Source organism: Lissotriton vulgaris, chromosome 2_2, assembly GCF_964263255.1.
Source record: "Lissotriton vulgaris chromosome 2_2, aLisVul1.2, whole genome shotgun sequence".
NCBI classification, from domain to species: Eukaryota; Metazoa; Chordata; class Amphibia; order Caudata; family Salamandridae; genus Lissotriton; species Lissotriton vulgaris.
The window spans coordinates 221056188-221082822 of NC_141688.1; the positions used below are offsets into that span (position 1 = coordinate 221056188).

Here is a 26635-nt window from a genome sequence, read left to right on the forward strand (position 1 = left end):
TGCTAACCTGTATGTATGATAGACTTCCTGGAGTGGGTCCTCCTCGTCGCCAAAAATGCAGATCTAGAATCTTGTAATATGAAGCGTACATATTCTGGTCCTCTACCTGCACTACAGCGTATGTTCTCTGACCAAGGTATACATGTTGTGTGATTACGGAACATTGTGCCTTATAACAACCCCCATTCCCTCCCCCTCCCAGTGCCTCTTGTGATTTGAGTGCGTCAACATCCATAACAAACTTACTGTTAAACAAAATGCCAATGAAAAATCGCCATATAATCAGTGTCCCCATCTGTCTGCCCCTGTGTCCCTCCTCCCACCCACTGAAGCGTCCCCAACTTGCCAGTATGATTTCCCCACCCTCCCCCCTCAACCCCTTGGACAACCCCATTAACTCCCAAAGTCACAAACCAATATGGGGGAATTCCCGCAGGGGCGCAGTCAGAGGGAGCTGCACGGTCATCTACCACACCTCAAGCCCTACTACCTGGGTGACCTCTGGGCTTTGTCTGAGGCAGGGAAGCGGGCCTGGAATACATTACCACCGGTAAAGTTGCAAGCCACTTGAGTGTTTCAGTCATCTAGTGCCCCCGGCCACGGCAGAGGCTCCAAACGAAGGTCTTTATCCAGCAGAGCTTACGTAGCGATCTACGGTCTACTGGCTTTAATATTCGGGTATTAGGCCTGCTCATCCGTTTCTCTGGCATCATTTTGCTGTGCAGTGCAGGGCTTCTACCACCGGCATTCTGTGACGTTCTTCTTATAGCGCGTAGATAGTCTTCCACCTGCTGTGCATTGGCGAAGAATCCTTTGTGCGTCACCCGGAGTCGTGCAGGATACAACAGGGCATAATCAATTTGAGCTGCGCGCAGTTTCTTTTTCATGTCCATAAACTTGCGCCGTTCTTCCTGTACCATCGGTGTGAAATCAGGATATATCGAGAAGGAGACTCCGTCATATGACAAGTTCTTCTGTGTGCGCGCTGCCCTCAGAGCCACGTCTCGATCCCGGTAGTTCAACAGACGCGCAATAATAGGCCGTGGTGGGGCTCCAGGCTTGGAAGCGGTACAAGGGATCGGTGGGCCCTCTCAACTATGAACTGTGAGGAGAATGCTTCTGAGCTAACCGTATTGAGTAGTAGTTTTCCTATATATACCTCCATGCGCACAGTGTTCGTGGATTCTGGAATGTCCGTTACGCGGATGTTGTTGCGCCGGCTACGGGCTTCCAAGTCCTCATTTTTAGCTGCAATCACTCTTAGGAGGTTGTTCATTTGTGCCAGCTGTGCCGTGTGGGATGCCGTGATGTCATCACTGTCAGAGATACGTCGTTCTGCGTCTTGGATCCGCTCATCATGGAGGTCAAGTTTGTGGGCAATGGCGTCCATCCTAGAAGACATACGGTCTACCTTATCCACAACTGTGGCAAACCCCTGACGCATTTCCAATAATATCTGCTGCATATCCATGTCAGGTGTCACTGGATTGTCCCCTGCCACTTCCGGCCTGCTTGGGCCACCAGCGCCCGTCGTTGGCTTCGGGCCTCTTCTGCATGCGGTGTCAAATCTGAGTTTTGGCTGGCGGGTATCCTGTTTGCCCATGGTGTCGCCGCCGTCCGCGGCCAAGTAATAGCCATGCGAGTTGGAAGCTCCTCCTAGCGCTGGCACGGTGCCTCCCCACCGCAGAGAATTGGCGCGGTCTTCGTCGTCGTAGATATCGATGTTTGCGCCCCCGGTGTCGCTCTGGTTTTGATTGCCGTCTAGTATATGTGTGTGGGCCCAGTCGAAGGGTGCCTGAGGCTCAATGCGTGTACTCTGCAGGGCTCATAACGTCTCCCTCAACGGTAGTGCCCACAGCCAACCGTCAGCTAGTCGTATTGCAATATGCTCACTGTGTCCATTGCAGAGGAGGTGGTGTGCAGTTTCCACTGTTTCCAGGCGTGCAGCGGTGGTTAGAGGCGTCGACAGGCCGCCTCCCTATTCACTTTAGCAGGTTGCGCCAAGAGCCCCATACAGTCGCGGTGAAGGGGGTTGGGGGGGTAGTCGTAGCGTAGCCCCGTCACCTCAGCACGTACCGGCCATTTGCTTACCCGTCGCGTGGTGCGGGGGCTGTTCGGCTCTCGCACGAGTCAGGTTATGGCACGATCAGGGCAGTGCTCATAGAGTGGGCTCAGTCTATTATCCACCTCCCAGGCTCACGCGTACCTTCCTTTCACCGTCGGCGCTCCTGGCTCGGTGAACCCAGCGAGAGGCACTCGCGACCAGGGCAGATACCGGTGGGTAGTTCAAGGAGCTCTGTGTGGAGAGGGCGCGTGTTTCTTCTCGTTGTATGGAAGACAGTAGCTGCTGTAGCCCTCAATTGCCGCCCAGTATAGTGCGGTAGGTTGTGCCGTAGCGGATCGGGGACCTGCACCCGGTTCTATGGTCGGGCCGGATGTGGCCTGTTTCCCTCGTGGTGAGCCGCGGACTCTCGTAGCTGCAGGGCGCCGCCTCCCTCGCCTCACACACCTCCAGCCAGGGCTCGGCAGCAGCTTTCGGACCTCACCAGTGCTCGCGCCTGCAACGGATCGTCTTCAGACTTTCGCCGAGGCCGGGGAATGCACTAACTTATGCCGTACCGTATTTACAGCAACATTTCACGCCAGTGAAAGAGGATAAATTAGGGATAAATCATCCAGGCTACAGGAGCCTCACTACGGTGCGGCCATACTGCGTGTGCGCCCTCTAGCGCCCCCCTATTATTGACATTATAATTGTTGTAGGCTTTACAGTTTTGGAAGCTTCTAATATAGATGTTAGTCTTATTACTGTTGACTGATGTAGATATTGGAGATATGTATGTCACTTGGTATAGGTGGAAAGGAAATATTTTTCACTTAATGTGGGTATTCATATTTAAAGCGCAGGTATGGTTCCAGTGAGAGATACTTGTTTGTCAGAGGCACTTTACAGGCAAATTGGCAAAATAAAATACTTTGAATCCAGTTTTTAGTGTCTTAATTTAATATCATTTTATTGATAAAGGGTCAGTTGATGACTCTTAGATCATTTACAAAAAAGAGCCACTACTCGGGTTGTAGCAAAGTAGTGGATAAGAGTGTGGAGTTTGGGTAGTATGTTTTTTTTAAAATTCTAAATAGTTTCTTGGCAGTGACTTCCTTGTAACTTATTCAATACGTTTTGAGTGACATGTTTCTTGGTAAGACAGGGCCCATGTAGGTTGCTTAGCATGACAGTATTGTGATGAAATCTTTTAACACTTTTGGTACTTCGATAATAAAGTAATGAAATACTAACCTTAGACGAGTGGTTGGTGTTGAGGTCTGCTGAGAGGGCATTGCTGTTTCTATTTAGCTTGAAGTTGAGCAGTGGGGGTAAGAGTTTGAATTTCTTTTAAGCAGATGTAGTTGAGGTGTTGGTATGTGCCTCTTTGGTAGGAGTGACAACTTTGAGTCAATAATAAAACCTAGAGAATGCACAGTGGAGTGGAGAAGTGTGGCTCACCGGTTAGAGGAGGCAGACCCGGATGCAGAGGTCAGACCCAGGACCAGGGTTCAATTCCCGACGCGGCAGGGTCTTGAGCTCAAAATGTCCACGGACTCGATAATTCTCGCCTCGGTGCCTACACGAATCATGGGTTCACACTCTGCAACTCTGGGCAATAGCTTGCTTAAGCTCCACTACGGCCCCACCGCAATGGGTTGCCTGGCTTTCACCTTGGGGATGCCCAGTAGGGGTTATCTCGCAGGAAAAGTCAGGACGGGTTCCCGAAACAAGCGCCTTGTGACCTTACGGTAAAGGGCGCTATATAGGAACGTATGATTTACGATTTTACGATTTATTCAGTTAAATAGGCATAGGGCACAGAGCTATACAGGCTCACACACTGATGGTCTGTGTGCCTCCTGTTATTAGGACTGATTCTGTGTTAGTGGGATTGGCCTCAAGATAGATTGTGGTCACCCTAGTCTGAATTGGATCTGTAGTTGAGCTTATATGTAAATGTAGTTGAGCTTATATAGCGCACAGCTACCCACAGTGGGTGTCCCGGCGCTTGCTTAGGGAACCCGTCCTGATATTCCCTTGTGTGATAGCCCCAGCAGGTATCCACAAGGTGAAAGTCAGGCATCCCGCCGCGAGGGGCCGATCTAGACGAGATATATTGAGTGTCGGATATCTACAGCTCATTAAGTCTCCAGGTAAAGCTGTGTGCTGCGGTATGCATAGCAAATCTCCATGAATAGATTAAAGATTGTCGGAGATTGTATGGAGCTTGTGGGATTCAGCAAATGACTGAAGGTTGTGCAGACAGGTGATTCCATGTATGTTTGCACTTCCTGTGACTGGTATGAGGTACATAATTCCCGAACATTTGGTTGAGCTGTGGGATCTAAAGGCAGGGATAGCCTATTAGGAGGATCAGTAAGTGTTGGTATCCATTATCATTACAAGATAGGACCACAATGTAATGTTTTTAGATGGGTAGCCTTTGTGGGAATTATGTGGTCAATTTGAGCCAGATTGGTATGAAGCCTGCTCTTTCAGGTATTATCCCATGAAGAAAATGCTTGACCGACTGGGTGAGAGTTGAACAGTTCGTTGGATCCATGTTGAGTTTCTACACAAGTTGTACCGATTTAATAGCACAGCAAAGGTAGGTGCCAGTGGCTAGTGATGTGTTATGTTGGGGACAAGCTAAATGTAATATGTGGATAAGGGTTTGATAAGATGGGAAAAGACAATGTTGTTCTTTTAGGTGGTGGCATTTGAGAACTTTGCCAAGGTGTTTAATGGCTACTGGTTGTAAAGGTGTGTGTGTGTGTGTGTGTGATCTGAGTGTGTGTGTGTGTGATCTGAGTGTGTGTGTGTGTGATCTGAGTGTGTGTGTGTGTGTGTGATCTGAGTGTGTGTGTGTGTGTGATCTGAGTGTGTGATCTGAGTGTGTGTGTGTGTGTGTGATCTGAGTGTGTGATCTGATTTTCCAGTTGATGTTTTTTACATCTTGTACTCATGTAGAGTTTATGCTGTTTCTAAACTTGTTTTTACATTATGTATGTGGCATCAGTGCATTCTGTCTTCTCTTTGGGCATGTAAGATTTTTTTTTATTAACTTGAAATTCGATAGTATATTTTCTTATAGTGTTGAATTTATCAATATTTGTCTTTAGTCTTATCGTTCAAAATATTTTTTATCACCAGTGTGTCTAGCTACCTATTTTAAAGCTCCTCATCATACTCGACATTTTATACTTTTTCCACTGCGTACTCTCCTTTTATTAGTTTATCTTCCGTTACACAACTATTTTGTTATGGTAGTAAGACTTTCTTGATAAATCTGCTTTAAAAAGATGTATTGATGGAAGGAAGTAGGTTCTTCGATAGAAACCTCTGTTTCGTGGTCTATGTATTCCGAATGGGAGTGTTCTATTATTGATGACTTTCTACTTATGCCGATTGCCTTTGCCACACGAACAGGGAATGTAAAGCTGCACAGGCACTGCTCTCATTGAGCCTGCTAGTGCAGTTCAGGTGCTTTACTCTTATAAGAAGCAGAGCAGGCAGCCTTGGGTGATGAGGAGGAAGATGAGGAATGCTGCAGTGGATTGTGTGGTATGGTAGTATGAGCACATGAAAAGGGAGGGCAGTGGAAGTGGGGGGCATGACCAGAGGAATATGCAATTTTCATATAACGTTAGGAGAAGGTGTCTGAATAAAGTAAGGTAATTTTGTGTACAACTTCCCTGTATATCTTTCGATGATACAGGGTACACATACCTAACATAAACTGTAGATGGATAGTTTTTAATAACTGAGATGTTATCATGTGGGCTTTCCAAGTGACAGAATATTCAGGCTTTACTCTCTTTATTTACTTGATGTCACTTGGGCCCCCTCAGCAGAAAATGTCCCTGCTGTTGAAAGCTAGCCCTCTATAATGCTATATGCTCTCGAGTTACAATAATTAATTTTAATACTGGTATGGATAATGTTAAGATGAGCTACATCTGATGCCGTAAATTCTTTAATAACAATACTTAGGTTTTTTTTTAATTCAGATATTTCCTGTTGAACCACCATGCAACGCAAGAAGATCGACAATCGGATCCGGGTGCTGATCGAGAATGGAGTGGCTGAGCGACAGAGGACAATGTTTGTCATTGTGGGGGACCGTGGCAAAGATCAGGTGCCGGCACTTAAATTGAAAGCCTATTTATATTTTTGAAAAATGTCTGAGAAAAACAAAATGCTAGCCGGATAAAAGGGCAGGAAAAGCTGGGGTATGATGGGAGGCTCCGATCTTTTCGATGGTTAAAATGTGTTGGAGTTCGTGATTACTCATTATTTATATGGGGATTTGTGAGAGTAAGATATTGTGTTAAAACGTGATGAATTATAGGAATATCTATGCAGCACCCTAAGATGGTTGTGTTAAACAATGGGCACTGTTTTAATATAAGAAGCTATGTACATATGATACATTTGATGCCACAAAGTCCAGTTACAGTCAAATCCAGCCTAGTTGAGTTCTTAATAGTTTTATTAGTACCACATTTTTATCAGTAACGATTAGGAGAAGTTAATAAAAATTTGTGCTGATCCTTAAATGTTTGAAGAAAAGTTCCAGCAAGGGATTTTTTTATAGAATTTATTTTTAAAAACAATATGGTATAGTCTATATTACTAGACTATTGGACCAAAACAATCAGCCACTATTGTGATAATTAATTTTAACTTAAGACCTTGCAAAGGCTACCACACTAGCCTAGAAAATTTCACCAAATATAATGGTAGGTCTATTCAACAAATGAAGTTAAAAAAAGAAAAAGAAAAAGAAGCAACACAAGAAATTATTTATAGGAAACTTGTTATTTATCTCTTTAAATCAGATTCAGATTATAAAAGGGTTCATGTTGAAAAAGAATGCACAAAACCCTTAAGTATAAGGAAACAGTAAAATCAATCCATCAATACATAAGAGAAAGTCTAGTTTGTAAATGAACAAGGGAATAACTTCTTTTAGAAATAAACAGAAAGTTTGATGTAGAAGTAGACATAGACTTTGGTGTCGACGTTTCGGTCTCACACGTTTAATCCAAAGACCATCATCAGGACGATAAACTTTTAAATGCAGTATGAATGACCCTCATAGTACAAATGGAGACAGCACAGAGGATATTTTGAAAGTACAGTATCACTTGTACCCTTAGGGATTCCACAAATTATCCCTTAGTTTATGATCCACGTATTGATCCAAATATGCAAGTCGACTCTTGATTAAAGGTCCAACTGTGTTGTGAAAGTAACAGACGCTCCGGCTCGTCGGGAATCGGGTCAAAAGGAATATTTTTTCTTAATTTTTATGAACAAGATTGGCAATTGTTACAGCAAGGTTTTTTAAATATAAAAATATCACTACTAAACTGTTGCCCTCCTGGAGGAAATCTTAACTAAATTACCTCTTACTATCTTACTTTCTTGCCACATCGCAATGACCTAGTGGAGTAACCTCGGATAGTTTCTTGTGCATGGTCATAATGGAGGATTAGTAGCCACAGACGTTGCATCAGACGAGACCGTGTAGGGCAAGATAAATTGAATATTCGGGGTAGTCTTACACATTGCTTTCATGGTGGTGGAACCATACGTTTGAATAAAAAGGTGGGTTTTAGCAGCAATTTTCAAAGGGCCAACAAGTATTTACTGCCTCAGTGAATGTAGGATGTGAGATCTGTCATCTGAGGACAGGACATATATTTTACTGAGGAGCCAACCAAGGTTGTTCCAGAGCTACTCAAACCATGCCAGTTTTCACAGCATCTACCTGCTGTATATTTACATATATTTCATCGGAATGGAAATCTGTACAATACGATTGGTTATCCTGACAGTCTGCCATTGCTCCAGACCCATTAGCCACTGCTGCACTGTCGGCTTTTAAGGGGTTACCACCAGACACGCATTTCTGTTAGCATGGCTCTGGCTTCTTGGGTGTCTGAGAGTAATAGCTTGACAGTCCGATCGGCATCTATTTTGTGTACAGTGCGTTGTGGGCAATGTTTAGACCATTTTGTAAAATGTGCTGATTTTAATGGTAACGATGTGATGAAAACAGTATTCCAAACAAAGGGATATCTCCAAGATGTTTTGAGTCTTGTCAAATATTTATGTCCAGCCTGTAGGACAATGTAGGTCATACAAAGTCTTGTACAGGCAGTTGTCATCGATGTGGCTAGTGAAAACTATTTGTTTTACTGTTGCGAAGTACCCCTAGACTAATAAACTATGATTTTATAGAAGCTAATCGGCAGTCCAGTTGGTGACTGACAGCTACGTATTAGGCGTTTCGGGCATAGGAGTCCAGTAATTTCCCAAATTCACGCTGTCTGTCGAGATGCGATAGTATCTAGATTACCCCTCCTTATATCAGTGCATGAAATGGGTATCTCTACTTGCACATGCACTGATGGCGTTGGAGACAAAATAGGAAATACATCGGCAGTTAAGGAAGAAGTTTGCATGTACTTTTTTAAGACTCAGTTTTGCTAGCACCTACAGACCATTCAGAGAATTGTAAAGGTGCAGGTACATTGACATCACCAATGATAAATCAAGATTAGAAAGTGAGAGCTGCTTAGTCGTCATGATTATGCACATTGCCTTATCTCTTGGCACTCACCTTAAATGAATTCATGATCTATTTGCATTGTCTAATTTTTGCTTCACTTTTTAACTTTGACAGGTCGTCATCCTCCATCACATGTTATCTAAAGCATCAGTAAAGGCCAGACCCACTGTTTTATGGTGTTACAAGAAAGAGTTGGGCTTCAGCAGGTAAAACTTGTTTTTATTTCCCTGCATTTACATATGTCAAAGAACTTCAATTATTAGGGTGATTTCATAATGTTCGTTTCGAGGTATGCAACAACTATAAAGCAAGATTGGTTGAATACTTGCATTAGATTTAGGGCTGCCAGTTTTATGGTATTTCTTTTTTCAACATTTCCATCTGTATTTATCCATATTTACTTTTTAGCTGTCTTATTGGTATATATATATCGATATTTATTCTATGTTTTGAGGGAAAATTGAGTTGTAAAACAGTATATTTCCACAATTATTCAATTAATAAACATGCACTTATACTTTGATGTCTGTTGCATTTCAGCAAATGAAAGTAATATACAAGTAAACATTAACATTAAATACAGATATGGTAATATATTCCGTTTTTTAAAGAAATCTCATCATGCTTTTTACCTCCCAATGCTACCTACCTGCTCAGCTGTTTGCCTGGAATTCACAAAGGACAGCAAGGAAAGTCACTCACAAAAAGCACAATTGTCAGTATTTTTTCACCTTTAAAAATAAATACAGAAGAGAAAAACATTGTTTTCTCTCTGTATTTATCTGTAAAAATCAATAAAAATAGAAAACTGTGAGCCTGGATTATAATTAGACTGCATAGCCGTAGCAGTAACATAATTTCTTTAAAAAAGCATCCTGGCGAAACTAAGCTAGAGCTAGACTGGAATGTAATGTGGTATGTCCAGGAGGAGCACACATTAGCCCCCCCTCTCCCTCCCAGTGGTCGGTAATTTGCCCCAGATTTGAGTACATTTAGCTGGACGGCCTCTACTCTCATTTCCCAGCCTTTTCCGCTAACATACATCAGTCTATATCCAGCTTCTAATCAAACAGTTCCCGCGTCTGTTCAACTTTCGCAGCATGAGCAATATAACATTTAGCCACCATTAACCTGAAGGTCATCCAGGTCTGGTCCATGTGTGTGAGGTCTATGTATTCCCATATGTTTGCTAAAACGTACCCGCATTTCAGTAGAAAGTGTGATAGAGCTGTTCTGCCCAGCTTCATTAGGGTAGTACATGTATAATAACAGCTATACAGAATTTTCAATTGCACTAGACAGTATCTAGAGCACATGGCTACTTCCAGTGGGGATGACTGGGCCTCTGGCCACTCGTCATCTTCCAAGGTCATGCTCCCTATGTTCCCTTAGGCTCAACAGTGTGTCAGGTGCGTTGTTAAGGAGCTTGTAATATGTGAGGAAAACTGCTTTCTTGGGCATATAGCCAGTTAGTAATCTATCCTCAGTGCGGAGGATTATGGGAGTTCTACTCCATTTGGCAGTGCCTTACATAGGGCATAACACTTTTGAGGGTATCGATAAGCCTCAGTAGCTGAAAGCTGATAATCGGCCTGCATACTGCGAATGGGACAGCCTCGTCCCACATCCACAGGACACCCACCCTTACGATTCCAATTAGATCCCACTTATGGAATCCCGGTTGAGTGCCCAGTTGCACAGTGTCCCATATGGGACTGGCCTGAGTGATCCTACCGCACCAGCCCAAGTATTGCAGTGTGTCATTCTAATATGCTAGAGTAACTGCTGTGGGGACGGGTAAGGATGTGGGACAGTCCCTTCCATACAGTGCCCTGAGATAGTCTCCTGGTTGCATGGCATACCGATCCAAACGGTAGGCCGGCTCGAGTCAGAAGGATGAACCCATTGGTCGATGGTTGTGAGCTCTGCCATTCGATAATAAATCCATATATCTGGCAGAGCAATGCATCCATTGTACCAGCCCCTTGTTTGTTTCTTGGTAACTATACATGCGGGTCCCAATCACAGAATAATGTGAGAAGTTTTTGGTCGATAGCCTGAAAATTGGTAGCTAGATTCGGGTACTTCGTATTGTGGAGCACATAGGAAACAGGGCAATTCCATCATTTTGAATAAGGTGGCCCTTCCCAAAAGCGATCAGAGTAGAAACCTCGAGTGCTCAACATCCCTCCAAAGACGTACCTTTATGGTATCTAGGTTATTAGTGTGGAATAAACTTGGTCTGTAGTGATATATATTCCCAAATAATGGAACCCCTCCACAGTGATACGTGCAGCACAGCTGTTGGGCACCCCTGTGGAGAAGGTAAATCAGGGACTTGATAGTATAGCCTGAGTATTGATGGAATGGAGTAAGCCGCAAGAGTCAGCATATCTTGCCAGTCACGTTTTTTATTGGCCTGGCGCCATACTACAATGGTTAGGGCAGTGGTGCTGAAATAACGGCTGTTCTTTGCTTGTGAGTATGGAGCCCCATTATACCCCTTCCTCCCCTTGTCACTTGTCAAGTTGGTAAGCGGGTTCTGCTGGGGGTGGTTCCTCTAGTGGTTGACAACCACTAGTTGTGATACCCAGTAGTCGAGGCGCCTGTCGGGGAGTGTAATTCTCCCCATCATACTAGCTTCTGGTTAATCTATATATGGCTATTCAGGGTGTCTTCCCATCCCATAGCAATGTCCTGATTTCACTTTCTGTTTTGAAGTAGGACTTGGGGACTTTAAAAGGTCTGTTCTGGAGGGTATATAAAAGCGGGGGAGAGCCAATATTTTGTGGAGGGCTGCTCGGCCCAGTAGAAAGAGGGTCAGTGTCTTCCAGTGTTTCATGTCATTTCGCAATCTGTTCAGGGGAGCCTAAAAATTTTCCATATAGAAGAGATTTGGGTCCTGGGTTATGACCTTAACCTCACAACCCTGGAGGAGTTTTGGGTACGACCCATGGATTATAGACCACTGATATGGACCATTTGATAGCGTATCCAGAGTATTTGCCAAAGTTTATAAAGATGTTAAGACTTCTTTGTATTGATTTTGCGGGTGATACGAGATAAAGCAATATATCATCAGCCATGTCCTCCTGTCCCTCTGCCCATTTCAGTCCTCTAAGCAATCAGTCTCGCCTGATCCATTTCGTTAGAGTTTCAAGCATCAGCAAGAAAATCAATGGCGGCAGGAGGCACCCTGTCTTGTACCCTTCCTCAGTGGAAATATTCTTGATGCGTGGTTATTTACCTTGATTTGGCCCCTTAGGTCTGTGTATAGTAGCTTAACCCATCCAATGAATTTCGGTCTGAAACCCAATCGCAGCAGCACCTCAAAAAGAAATGGCCAGTCAATTGTATCAGACGCCATTTTAGCATCTAAGGAAAGTATTGCGGCATCCTCTGCGATGATATGTTTCTGACAAAATACTTTCTGGAGTTGGCGGGTGTTTAAAGAATTGTTTCTGCCAGGCATGAAACCGGATTGGTCGGCCTGCACGAACAAGGTGATGTTAGGGGCCAGTCTGGAGGCTAGTATTTTTGCTAGGATTTTAGCCTCCGCATTTTTTAAAGAGATCAGTCAGGAGGACCCGCAACAATAAGCAGGCCTGCCCGTCTTGTGTATGAGTACATATAAGGCCATTCACATGTCCTCCGTTACTCTCAAGATAAATTTCTCGTATGTTTGGAGCAACCTGAGTTGCTACTAATTTAATTTACTAATTGTTCATGGACAGTGTCAGGAGAAACAATTAAATGAGTGTTCCTACGCTGGCAACAAAATGTAATTCTTTATTTTAAAAGAATCATTCCAACATAGCACCTATATTTATGTACTCAGTTATTGTTGTAGCCCATGTTATCATACCATTTGTATAGTGTGATACAGTTGGGTCCCATAGCCTTCCCTGATTGTATGTTACTAATTGCTGAGCAAATTTCCTCATTGGTGAAGTCTCCTTCCAGCGAGTCTCTATTGTTGGGGGACAGGGTAGTCAGCGATATATCTGTCATAATTGACGCGAGTCTTCTGCTATAGCGGCCTTATATTCAAGTTGTTTAATATTTAATTTGTTTATTGGCTGTGTTTTGGGACCTGTGTATATAATGTTTCGCTATTATGGAGCACCATCTCGAGCTGTTCTATTTTGTCTCTCTGGTTCCTGACGTGTCCGATCTTTAGTGCTAATTCCTGGGCCTTCAATACTGTTTTAAAAGCCTCCCATAATATTTGCGCGGAGTCTACTGAGCCCGCGTTTTCCTTAAAATAGATCTTCGATTGTATTATTGTTTTTTGTCCAGGATTTTAAGAAGCCAGGGGTTCAGTGTTATTGTAGTTCAGTGGGTATAGTGATTGGGTGACTATAGCCCAGACTGGATAATAATTCGATATGACACACGGGAGACTATGTGGTTCCCTAAAATGGCCTATTTTTGCATAGTGCGTTAAAAGATCGTCTATTCGTGAGAGGCTATTGTAAGCATACGAGAAATATGTGAATGAAGGCGTGCATGGATTAAAATATCGCCATATATCCATCATACCCATGGCGTTGAGAAATTCTGATGGTGTGCAGTGGTTCTAATTAGTTGTTGTGCCGTTAGTCGATGCATACTGTCAACTAGTGTCATATTAAGATCTCCCCCTAGGATTAAAATACTGACTGGTAATTATAGATTGATCTTCCCCATGTGCGTTTGGACTGATCTGCAGATCAGATGTGGGGCATAGACCAACATGACGTTGACCGATCGTCCCTCCCAGCTGGCCTCTAGAACCGCTAACTTGCCCTGGGGCCAGCCCATGTTCGTTGTATAATTATTACCAGATTCTTACGAATTAAGATGCCCGTGCCTCTTGAGCCAGAAGTGAATCTGGTGTTCACTGCTAGCTTATAGCCCCTTCTATTCAATGTTTTGCAATGATTGCCCACCAAGTATGTCTCGTGTAGTAAGACTATCACAGGGGCCTGTCTATTCAGATATTGTGCAACAATCCCCTTTTCAGTTGGTCGCCAAGTCAATTGACATTCCATGTGAGGATTTGTAAAGACGTTTTAAAAAGGTTTGCTGTCTTTGTGTATCCGGGTATGGTGTGTGTTAGACGTGAAAAATGATATACGGCATCCTGCTGCAGAGGAAGGCTCTGCCGGCGATCCTATATGCAGTTGTTTGGTATGTCCCCGGTCTGACCCTTGGTGGTGAGTTAGGCACGTGTACTGTGCAGGTCTCTGTAGGATTTTAGTGAATCCTGGAAGGATTGTGTAATAACCTGTTGTGAATAAAACAAACCCTCCCCATCCTTAACTTGCCACCCTCCACTCTTTACTCCCCCCCCCCCCCCCCCCCCCCCCCCTCTCCATGCCGCCCTGCCAGTGGGCTACGTACTATCCAATCCCCAACAAGGCAGAGTGCCTGTCGCCCCACCCCCTTTTAACAATGAACGGTGCCCGTGGTTCAGCCTAGAACTCCCCCACCCTTCCCCAGACAATCAATTCAAGGCTGATAGTGGTGTGATTCTTTATACAGTGGCATATGTTTACCCATTCTGTGCTGTGTTACTTCATCAGGGAGCATGAGTCAGTCAGGTAATGTATCTACCATAGTAGGACCTCCACGGACGCAAGGTGAAAAACTTTGTCTGTCTAGCACCCGGGTCCAGTATCAGCGGCTCCGCGACACGCTACATCGCCTGCTTCATGGGATGGTCTGGTCCGATTCCATCTTGGCCCTGAATGTCTTTCTTTACCGCAGTTTCACACTTGTCACCATCCCTCCAGCCAGTCCCATGCCTCCACTGGCGTTGGGAAGAACTAGTTTTTACTGTTTGCTTCCATGCGCAGTTTTGCAGGTAATATCACGGCATACGTAATGTGTCAGTCCCGGAGTGCTTTTTAAGTTCCAGGAAGCTGTGTCTTTTTTTGGGACTTTTATCGTGAAGTCTGTGCCAAGTTTGACTGGTGGAGCGCAGCATGCTGTCTGCAGGATAGCATCCCGGTCTCGGAAATTAAAGACTCTAGCGACTATTGGTCGTAAGGGACCCCAGGTTTAGGCCGCCCTCCAGGAACACGGTGAGCTTGCGCTCCCTAGGACGCCCACGTTATTGCAATGCGCATGCCATTAGTAGCCGTCCAGTTGCGCCTCAAATTTGTCTTGTTTTTTAGTTAGCTGTTGTACTTGTTGCTTGAGTTAGTAGGTGCCGGTGGAGAGCGTTTTGGTGGCGTCCTCTACTTCTTTGACTCTAGTGTCTATTTTTCTGAGATCTCTTAGCACATGAGAGATTTCAATATTTACTGTGTCGAGTATGAACTCAAGCAGGATCACATGCTGTTGATGGTGGCCATAATGTCTTGGAGTGTCAACTCAGCCTGGCTAGTGCGGAATTGTGGCTTCTCCTGTCCACTTGCTTTAGGTGTGTCTTGTTCCTCTACATTTTTGGTCCAGGCGTATTTGTCGAGCTTTGTTTGTAGTGTTAACTTGCACCCCTGCCGCCTACAATCGCGAGTATTTGACATTATGGAAATACTGTGTACCTTTACCTTACTTCCCAATCACCATATGTTAGCAAGGTTATACTTTCTAAGTTTTTACAATGATTGACTATTTTGTTGATGTCAAACAATATACAACAGTTCTGACACCATTAAAAGGCTAACTGAGCTTCGAGGAGCTAGCAAAATGTCTCCTCAATTTCCATTGGGTCACTTCTGGCCCCAAAACCTCACACCCTATTGGGGCTGCACAACCCTTTCCACCTGATTTTAGCTCAGTGACTCTATTCAATGATGCCATTATCTCCCTCCTGGTCTTCCTCATCCCAGATTCCTGGTTAATTCGATGGTGTTTATACTTTGGTGATCTAGCACAGTAATTCCCGCTGCCTGCCTTAGGGCCGCCTGCCTACAGCTGCCTGTCTTGTTTCCTTAGTAATATAATACCATCCTGTGCCACCATTTGGTGGGTTATAGCGCCGGCAACTCTTTATCCAAAGCGATGAGGCAGTCAGGAATTTGTGCTACTCTATTGCTCTTTTATTTCTTTTTAGGCAACCATGGGGCGAGCAGCACCCCGACAGTGTCACCAGGATGGCAGAGAGTCACCCCTGCAGTGAGCCGGTACCTTTGCCTGTCTCAGGGATTGTGTATACAGGGTCTGACTAATGGGCCCCGCTTCTGGGGCCCAGCGCTATCACCCAGCGCTATCACCTGTGTGGGCACCTTTGGCTTGGTGTGCCGTTATAGGTGTGGGCTATTTTCCCCGTCTACTCAGTCACTTATATGTAAATCGGTCTGGCATTGGTGCCTCAACTGTTGCCCTTCGATGGGTGCCGGCCGCGACGTGCCACTGCCTCCTCTGTACACCTAGACTCCAGACCCCGGGGCCAGTCCTACTCTACTAACTACCCCGCTGAGGTGCACGTCAGGCTGTTGGAGATCGTAACCCATAGGGTGTTGTTGGCCCTCTTTGTATTCTGCCCCACACCTCAGTGACTCCGCTACCACCGGGGCGATCCTGCGCTTGTGGGAGCCAACTTACCCCACCACGCGTTAAGTCAATGAGAAGTTGATTATGGCCCCCCTCCGGGTCCTCTGATGTGGATTATCGTCTCGGGGCATGTAGTCCATGTGATCCGATTAGTGGAGCACTCCCCTCCTCCTCTATCATGCAGGATCCAACAGGCCTCGCTGCGTTCCTCTGGCGACACTAGGCACGCTCGCCCTCCACCTGTTCCCCTCTTCCGCTGCTTATCCTGGCAATTTCCCTCGGCAATGGATGCCAGGCCGGGTGGCCGTACCTTTGTTTACTGCTCCTGGCCCCAGAATAGTTAATCCACTGCTCACAGATCCAGCTACACCACCTCTCCGGACCGCCCCTATACCTCGAGCTCCCAGGCGCAGTTTCAATGTCTATTCGATCAATGGGTGTCGTCAGCCGGCGTGGTCCTCTGTATCGCTCAGTCTGGCAGCCCCTTGCTCAGGCCAAATGGCTGTTCCTCCGTAATGCTACTCTGGTGAGGTCGTCTCCATCTTGCATCTCCCGAAATTACTAGGTCGCGGGCCTCCAGCATGGCTCCACAGCACGATCCGAATAGATTTGGGACGGATTTTGTTACTATTTACCCCGGGACTGTGGGCATACGTTTCGTGGGTTCTGGGACAACACATGTTATCGTATTAGTGACGGATATTGGGCGAAGGCTAAGGAGCCACGCTAGTGTGCCGCCATTCCCTTCGGCTGCTGACCACGCTCCGTGCTGGTGCAAGAAATTGAGGTAATGTTAATATTACCACTACTTGTAAAGCGCAAAGGATGACCTAGCAAAGGGGCGTCCCGTCGCTGACAGCAGAGCAACTGACGAGTTTGGATGGAGCAGATGCAAGGGCTACGCTGCAGGAAACGGGTGTGTTTTAATGGCCTTCCTGAATTCTAGGTAGTTGTTGAGGCCCCGGATATGAACAGGGAGCGAGTTCCAAAGGCGAGCCGCCCTACTGCAGAAGGAGCGTCCTCCTGCCAGGACTCTCCCTGTCCTGGGAACCACCACCAGGTGTTGATCTAGTGAGCAGAGCTGGCATGCGGGGACATAAAGTGAAAGCAGGTTGGCCAGGATGCTAGTGGTGGTGAATTTCAGGGCTTTGATAGTGTTGATGGGGAGTATGCCTGAGGCATTGGGAGGGACTGTTACCACAATCGACCTCTCATGAAGGAACGAGGTGAGCCACTCCAAAGCCGAACCAGTAATCCCCACCTCCTTCAGGCATTGTAGCAGAATGGCATGAGATACTGTGTCAAACGCGGCACTGAGATCCAGAAGAATCAGTGCAGACGTTTGCTCAGCATCTAGTGCAGACCAGAGGTGTTCTGTCACAGGCAGGAGAATAGACTCAGCGCTGTGGCCTGGTGAAAAAAGCCATTCTGGGAGGGGTCCAGTGTGTTGTTCAAGGTCAGGAAGTCTGAGAGTAGGGAGTTGACATATGCCCCCATGATCTTTGCCGCCGAAGTAGAAGAGAAATAGGGCGGTAATTTTCTGGTTTGGCCGTGTCCAGAGATGGTGTTTTGAACAGGGGTATCACCTTGGCCTGTCTCCATGCCTTGGGCACGGTAGCCGTGGCGTAGGACATGTTTATCACCTGCCCCAGGTAAGATCTATTTGCTGGAAGCACTTTCCTAAATTGGTCTGGTTTAAGAGGATCTGCAGGGGAACCTGATTTAATTCTCTCGCAAAGAACTTGCAGCTTCTCTACAGGGATTGTAGGAAAGGCATACAAGATATTAGCCCTTTGACTGCACCGGGTTGCGGGTTGATAGATGTAGTTGGAAAGGATCTATAGATGTTTTCCACCTTCCTATAAAAGAAGGTGGCAAGGCCTTCATACTGCTCGTTGGGCTTGATGCTTGGCCCTGCAGCGGCCTGCTGAGATTTAAGGCTGGAGAGTATCGAGAATACGCTCTACGCCTGATTATAGCTCTCGCAGATTTGATTGGCATATAATGCTGCTTGCGCCAATTGAATGGCCTTGTGGTACCTTTTTAAACGCCGCCCGATAGATATCCTTCGAGACGGGGTTGAAGTCCCTCCTCCATGTACGCTCCAGCCGTTTGTAGACCTTGCGTATATCGGCCAGCTCGCCTTTAAACCATGGTCTAGTTTTAGTTTTACAGTTCAAGGACCATTTCTGGGGGCCAGAGTTTGACAGTCCCTCCCCGGTCCACCACAGCCATTGGCGGGCTGTTTGAGTGGAGAAAGGCGTGACTGCAGATACTCCCTTACTGTGTGCCGTGCTCCGTCACCATTTTGGATGAGGAGACTGTCAAGGCTACAAAAAACTTGCCACTAGCCCCAGTGAAAAGGGCCGATGGCATCGAAGAGCAGCGGACGCAGATCAGATAGTTTACCTATATTCTCATCGCAAATTATTGGTTTGAATTTTAATTCTAAATGGTAAGGCGTATCCATCCATAGCGAGACCTATGTATTCTGCTTGTGAACTATAGTCCATAGCACCAACTAAGCCATAAAAGGAGAAATATGTTGTAAATTGCTTCTTGTTGCACATAGATTCATTTATTATATTGATTTATTTAGAATTTATAGGGTGCACAGTAATCCCGAAGGGTTTCCCTGCGCCGAGTAAGGTAGAAAAAGCGATATAGATTATAAATCAGACTCATTTAAGTCCAGCCAGGTTTTCAGGCCCTTGTGAAAGGCGTAGAAAGGTGTCCGCTCACAGAGTAGCAGGTAAGGCGTTCCATAATGTCAGTCCAAAATAGGCTCTTGACTGCCTCTCATGCGGGCCCGTCTGATTTTGGGAACAAAAAAGCAAATTTGATGAGTAGAGCGCAAGGGACAGAGCGGGCAATGCTGCTTCATCAAATCTTGTAGGTATTTGGGGCCAAACCTGATTTAATTTTAAACATATAACACAGCGCTTTAAATTTGACCCGCTTTGACACCGTTAACCAGTGTAATTCATGGAAACACCTTGGCACAAAAGAAAACGTAGGCGGTCGGAACAATAGTCTTGCAGCTGCATTCTGTACTCATTGTAGTCTCTGGATGGCTGACTTTTCTGCTCCCAGGTAGAGGGCATTACCATAGTCCAGTCTTGAAATAACAAGAGCCAGGACCACAGTTCTCTGGGCTGGGAGAGAAATCATCCATAAAATCTTCGTTAGCCAGCACAAAACTGCACAGCAGGTAGAAAAAATCTTAGTCTCTTGCTGTCTTATTGACAGATGTTTAACAATTATTAAGCCCAAGTTCCGAACACTGTTCACTGACCAGGGTAGAGTACCTAATTTAGGGGGGCCCAATGATGCAAGCCCCAAAGGTCATGTCTTTTGCCCAGGATCAAAACTTCTCTCTTTTCGCTATTTAATTTGAGTAGATTAATTTGCATCCACAACGCCACTTTACACAATCCTAGGTTAAGATCTGAGGGTGTGTGTGAGAGAAAGTGCCATCTTTCTTGCATTGGTACGCCCCCACTTTTTGCTGAACTGCTGATGTGCTTTGACTGAGTGTGCCCTGGGCTCCTGCCAATCAGGTGCCCAGGGCCTGTGTTCGTTCTCTAAAATTGTGTTGAAACTAAACCCGAATTGGCATCTCTGGCCACCTATCAGTCCCTAGTAAATGATACCCTAGGTACCCAGGGTCTGGTGAAAAGAGAAGACCCCTTAGGGCTGCAGCACTTATTGTGCCACCCTTAGGGGCCCTGTACCCTGACACTCACACACTGCCTTTGCAGGCTGAGTGTCTAAGTACAGAACTAAACAAAGAGTCGACATGGCACACATCCCTGTGTGCCATGCCCATAAGACCCACTGCCCTGGCATACCTTTATTTATTATTTTATGCGTCTTTATATAGCGCGGACTTTACCCGAAGGTGTCAGAGCGCTTCACAGTTGAAACAGAACTGATACATGAGGAGGACATTACAAATGAACAAATTACAAAAGCAAACGTTAAGTTACATGAGGCAAAAATGACAATTGTGAGCAATCAAAATACAAGAGGTAGAAAACGGTGCATTACAGGAGGAAAAAGTTACATGTGTGCAGGTTACAAAAGCGTACAAAGTACAAATAGAGGTATAATACTTCAATACATGGCAGACACTCAAGCACAAGAACAAACGTTACGTAGGCAATGGTGGCACTTGTGCAAGTATCTAAAGCAAACAAAGTGTAAGAGGTAGCAAACAGTGTGTTACAAGAGAAAAGTGACGTGTGCATGTTACAAACTAGTACCAAACACAGGTAGAAGGATAATCCTGCAATAACTGGTAGAACACACTGGGAAGGCACTACCATAGTCCTGTAAAAATGGATTCTCTATAATGGAGGGTCTTCCTTCAGATCATAGAGAGGGTGTGAATTACATTTGGAAGCGTCTTTGAAGGAGGAGAACTTTGAGGTCCGTTTTGAAGGCATGGGGGAGGTGGTGGGGGCGTGGCTTGGACGCCGATCGGGATGGCGGCGTGAGCTTGCAGCTCCGCGCCTGATCCCGTAAATTCTCCTGAAATCCCTACCATCAGCGCTGCCTGAGGTGCGGCTTCCCCGCACGAAGTATCGGAGGGTCAGAGGAGCGCGGCTGGGGGCCAGCGGGTGACCGAAAATAGCGCTGGAGTCCGATCCCGGAGGAGCCGAGCCGGGGATAGAGAACATGGCGGCGCACGGGAGCTGTGGAGACTGCCCGCGGGACGGGGCGGGTCGGAGCTGAGCCGGATTGCGTGCAATCGTCTACTAAGGTGAGCGGAGCCGGAGCCCAGCAGAGAGAGACTCCGAGGCAGGACCAGAGACGTGAAGGGCTTCCACCGACCCAGTGAACGGCGGACGCAGCGCCCATCCCCCGCTCCCCGACATGGCGGCCATGTGATGGACGTCCCGCCCTAGGGCTACGACCTCTACCTCCCGCGGCTGTTGGGACCTTCATGAAGCCTAATAACGATCCCTCAGGGAGGGGGTGCGCATTGAAGACGGTGCGGCCGCTTATATAAGGGGCACCAATCACCAGCAACCGGCTTACTTATAGCCTCGAACACGGGCCATGGACGCACGCGGGTTCGGACTCTGAGCATCGGTGGGAGCAGCTACTGCCGTGTGTATTGAGTATTGGTCCTGGCCACGCTAAGCAAACCAACTGAGGCGATCAGCGGTGATTCACCCAACACTGTGTGGCTCACTGTTTGGTGGTGGGGCCGAGTCTGTGCGGCGTTTGGGACTGAGGCATAAGCTTAACACGGCGCAACGCCCGCCTGCTCTGTCGGGTTCATGTTATTGATTCCTCTGGCATCTGGATTGGACCTTCCCTGGACTTTGCTGTGGGAATGCGGTGGGTCCGCACTGGAGCTGGCGATAAACTGTATGGGCAGACCCCTGTGCTATGAGCGATCTGCGGGTGCACGGGACGAGAAGTGGGTATATAGACTGTAATCTTGGCTATTGGGGCCGAGCCCTTGTGCTGACGACGACTCGGCCTTTGGAGGTGGAGATCACTTCTGAGTGAAACTGTTGGGACACTTAAGCGAAGACAGAGTGAAGAGAGCAGCTTTCCCACGACGGAGGGACGTGGGGACTGGTAAAGCCCCTAGAGGCGACCCTATGGCGACGCACGAGGCACCAAGATGGCCGCTACTGGCAGTGAGCTAGCTATAAAGCAAGGTCGTGACGACGCGACCGCTCTGGTCCAGGATAGCGGAACCCATACCCCCCCAGACGCAACGGCGCAGGAACGGAGGCTGAATTTGCGACTAGACAGCATCCTAGAAGCAATAACCGCGACAAAGGAGTCATTACACCAAGACATAGCGCAGGTCGCCACGGGACTGGGTCTCCTGAGGGCGGACCATGCTTAGCTCTCAGACAGAGTAAAAGAAAATGAACAACTACTTCAGGAGCTGAAACCAGCGGTAGTGACCGCGGAACACAAATTGACAGATATCCTTGGCCGCCTGGCGACACTGGAGAGACGTGCAGAAGATGCCGAAAGTCGCAATCGGAGGAACAACGTGAGGGTGGTGGGCCTTCCGGAAAAAATTGAAGGGGATGATGCTGTGGCCTATATGGAGAACTGGTTTAAAACGGTTGTGGCACCGGAGGGTCTCTCTCCCTTTTTCTCCCTGGAGTGAGCACACAGGGTCCCGGCCCGCCCGCCTATGCAGGGCCGACCACTAAGGCCGATGGTGGTAAAACTATTGCACTACAAGGATCGTGACCTGCTGAAACAGAGGGCGCGCTCAATGGGCCCCTATCAAGTGGACAATAGCCCGGTCACGGTCTTCCCGGACTACACACAGGAGGTCCAGAAGAGCAGAGCATCCTTCCTGACCGTGAAAAAAGAACTGAGGGAGGAAGGGATATAATACTCTTTGCTTTTCCCAGCCAAGCTAAGAGTGATCCTAGATGGGAAGACCCAATTCTTTCAGACCCCGGACGAAGCATGGTCATGGCTCGAATTATACCGCGCTGGAACGGACCGCAATAGCAAAAACGAGAGGGAGAGACAAAAACCGATCCAGGTCCGAAAATCACAGCGCATCCGCAAACAAAATAAACTCAAAAGAGCAATGCGGGATGTTCAGATGGCGGCGGCAGGAAGGGTGCACTAGCTGCAACGGCGATCATTACGGGTTCGCAACAAGAGAAGGCGTCGGTGGGGTCGGACTCTGATGATGACAGAGGAAAGTCTGGAGGAGACATATCGGAAGCTGAGAACTCGAAGGGACCAGCGGTCACCCCGCAGACAGCAGATGGACTATTTAATGAGTGGCATTTAAGAGAGCAGAACAATTCCGATACTTCTATTGGGGTGGGCTCTCCTGGTGTTTGGCGGACTAGCAGGTATGGTGCTGCGAATGCAGTATGTTATCAAGGGCGCGGGGTGGGAGCTCTGCTTGCCCTGGGTCGGCGCTAACTTACCCTCTTGTGGCCCTTAAGGCCTTCTGTGGTGGCGACCACAGATTAGTGTGATGTGTTACAGGTTTGGATCAGGGCTGAAGCTGGGTTATTAGGTCCGGTCATGGGTAGAGGGGTTTGGGGAGTTTTTCGGGGAGTTTTGAAGGGGGGGGGTACAACTGCAATGATGTGGGGAACGACCGGTTGTTATTGATACGGTACGGGGATGACTGCTATGGGGACGTTACCTAATTTGAAATGCCTTACATGGAATGTCCGTGGACTTCGAACAATGGTCAGACGTCATAAGGTGCATGCCTATTTGGAGAGGCGAGGCGTCCAGATTGCAATGTTACAGGAAACTCATTTAACCAAGCAGGAATGCACCGCACTGCAGATGAGGTGGCGTGGTCAGGTGTTTGGTACCACGTATTCGGCATTTGCCAGAGGGTTGCTGATCTGGGTAAGGGCAGGGATACCGTTCCAGGCCACGAACCAGCAGGTGGATCCTGAGGGTAGAAACGTGGTGGTGGAGGTGAGGCTATACGGTCGGGATGTGGTCTTATGTAGTGTGTACGCCCCCAATGCTGATCAGGCTCACTTTTTCGATAGTCTAACGGGTTCGCTGGCATGCTTCCTGGCGGGCCCCGTCATCCTAGGAGGTGACTTTAATTCGATCACTGATGTGACACTTGATAGGTCGCATCCACCATCGGCCGATTCCCCAGTGCGCAGGTTAGCCACACACAGGAAAGACTGGCAGGAGAGATGGGGACTAATAGATGTGTGGAGGGAGCAGCATCCTGATACTAGGGACTATTCCTTTTTTTTAGCCTTGCATGCGTTACATGTCAGAATAGACTCCGTCTTATGTAGTGGCCCCCTGGCTGCCGTGATAGCTCACACGGAATACCTGACCAGGACTATCTCAGATCATAATCCCTTACTAGTGTCAGTGCAGTGGCAACGGGTGAGATCAGCGGTTCCAACATGGAGGCTGCGGCCCGATACATTAGAGGATCTGGTGTTTAGTGACACGGTCCTACAGGGCATCGAACACTATTTTGAGGTGAATGAGGGTGCAGCTACAGCGAGATCGATAGAATGGGATGCGATGAAGGTAGTGGTGAGAGGTGTATGCATGGGCAGGTTCTCGAATGCAAGGACATGAGTCTTGACTGCTCTGGCGAAGGCAGAGGATGTGTTAAGGGAGCTAGAACGGCGTAGGCCTGAATGTCCGGACCTACAAGAGCAGTTACTTGAGGCTAAGGAAGTGGTGGCGACTGAAACAGAACGGCTGCGGTGCTATGACTATAAGCTATATGCCACCAAGGTACATGCAGAAGGAGATAAAGTGGGCACGCTCCTTGCTAAGCTTGCCAACCCGGAACCTAGAGGATGCCCGGTTATGAGCATAAGAACAGAGACAGGGGAAATAGTCTACTCGCAGACGGCAGTCCTGGCGCGCTTCCAGTCTTATTACACGAGTTTGTATGAGTGTCAACTGGGGGTGGAGGTCTCGGAGATAAGTGAATACTTGGAATTTGTCCCACTGCCAGTGCTAGATGGCGAAGCTGCGAAAGACCTGGGAGGTCCCGTAACGCTATCAGAGATCAGGGTGGCCATTAAACAGATGGCTAGAAATAAAACGCCGGGGGTGGATGGCCTACCGATTGAATTCTACGTGAAATATATTGATATTTTAGCGCCCAGACTATTGGTGGTGTACTCTGAAGCAAGAATGTTGGGGCACTTGCCCAAATCAATGAGGGAGGCGCTAGTGGTGCCACTACTGAAGCCCGGCAGGGAGGCATCGGATGTGACGTCTTATCGGCCCTTGTCTATGCTAACGGTGGATTATAAGATCTTGAGCCGTATTCTAGCCACCAGACTACTGCCGCACATGACCAAGCTAGTACACTGGGACCAGGCAGGGTTTATTCCTACTAGGACACGTCAATGAACATACGTCGATTGGTCCGGATACTAGACAGCGCCGGGGACTCGGATCAAAATCCTGCAGTATTGTCGGTTGACATTGAAAAAGCTTTCAACAGCCTTGAATGGAAATACCTAGATGAGGTGTTGGAGACGGGTTTGGGAGATGGACAAGAGTTCTTTACTCCTCTGCTACTGCGAGGGTGCGACTAGGGTCAGTTATATCCTCGGATTACCCAGTGCGCAGAGGGAGGAGGCAGGGTTGCTCGCTATCTCCCTTGTTGTTCGCACTGGCGATGGAACCACTGGCGGCACAGGCGAGGTCAGGAGCAAAGTACCAAGGGATCAGGCAGAGTGAGGAGTCGCATTACATATCACTGTATGCAGATGATCTGTTACTATACCTAGCAGACACGGAACGGGCCTTGGAAGGAGCGGTAGAGATGTTATCCAGATTTGGTCAGTTGTCAGGCCTTAAGATAAACTGGACTAAAACCTGTGTTTTTCCGTTGCAGGCAGGTGCGCCGTGTCCCCCTCTTACGATGGAGGTGGTCTGGGAGCCCTCCTGTTTCACCTATTTGGGTGTCCGCATCTACCATGAGGCCGCAAATCTGTTGGAGGGTAATATAGGGCGTTGCGTGCGTGCACTGAGGGGTTGCATAGCCTTTTGGGCCTCCCTCTATCAGTGTTGGGCCGAGTAGCACTGTTGAAGATGGTGGCACTGCCGCGGTTGCTTTATTACTTCCGTACCCTGCCGATCTGGATCCCACAGCGGATCTTCAAAGAATTGAAGATGATGGTAACTGACTTCCTTTGGGGTCACGGACGACGCAGGGTGGCATTGAATACTCTGACCAGACCCAAACTCGAGGGGGGGATGGCAGTCCCCGATTTTGAATTATATTATTTGGCGGCTCAACTGCAGATACGAACGCAAAACATTGCCAGAGAGTTCAGGGGCCCGGACCACGAACGAGGGACTGGTATTCAACGACATGTCTTGTCCTACATAGTCCTGCAACAGAAACTAGATATGAGGGACCTCACAGTGGAGGAAAGGACTCTCCGGTTGTGTTGGCACTGGAGTCTGAAGAGAGCGAAGAGAGCCCGGCCATATGCGCCGGAGATACCACTGGGGATGCTGACGGCGCTGCCACATGGGGGCGATTGGTCCCCGTTGTCAGAGTGGGAGGAGTTGGACTTGCAGATGGAGGGGGACTTATACATAGATGGGACGTTCGTCCCCTTTCAGACGTTGCAAGATCAGTTTGGCCTACCAGACGGGAATTATCTTCTGCATGCAGCAGTGGTTGTGGCGATGCAAAAGCACTGGAAGGGAGGGCTAGTTGAAGCCAGAAAAGACCATGGCCTGCTAGTATGTGGTGATGGCTGCGGGCACTTTTAAAGCGGTGACCTGCCTCCATACTAGAATGTTAAATGAGGGACTGGAACCACTGCAAGCACTGAAGACGAGATGGGAGGACAGCATAGGTAAGCCCATACCGGACACGGTCTGGGGCCATATTATGAAACGGACGTGGAAGGGAACCAGGAATGCACGTTTTCAGCAGGTACACTTCTTCGTCATACATAGGGCCTACCTGACCCCGGAGAGGATTAAGCGGTACTTTCGGGTACACGACGCAATGTGCCCGAGATGCTTGGCACCTGAAGTTG

General features: G+C 47.5%; 1 protein-coding gene across 2 annotated transcripts in view; it reads left to right on the forward strand.

Annotated features, from left to right (window-relative positions):
• The window catches only part of NAT10 (N-acetyltransferase 10), a 204502-nt gene that overhangs the window by 30208 nt on the left and 147659 nt on the right, over positions 1 to 26635 (forward strand). For both annotated transcript variants that reach the window (XM_086959584.1, XM_086959585.1), the window contains exons 2-3: positions 6058 to 6185; positions 8742 to 8833. In XM_086959584.1, coding sequence (XP_086815710.1) covers positions 6078 to 6185; positions 8742 to 8833 — 200 coding nt within the window. In that variant the 5' untranslated portion in view covers positions 6058 to 6077. The remainder of the gene's footprint in view (positions 1 to 6057; positions 6186 to 8741; positions 8834 to 26635) is intronic.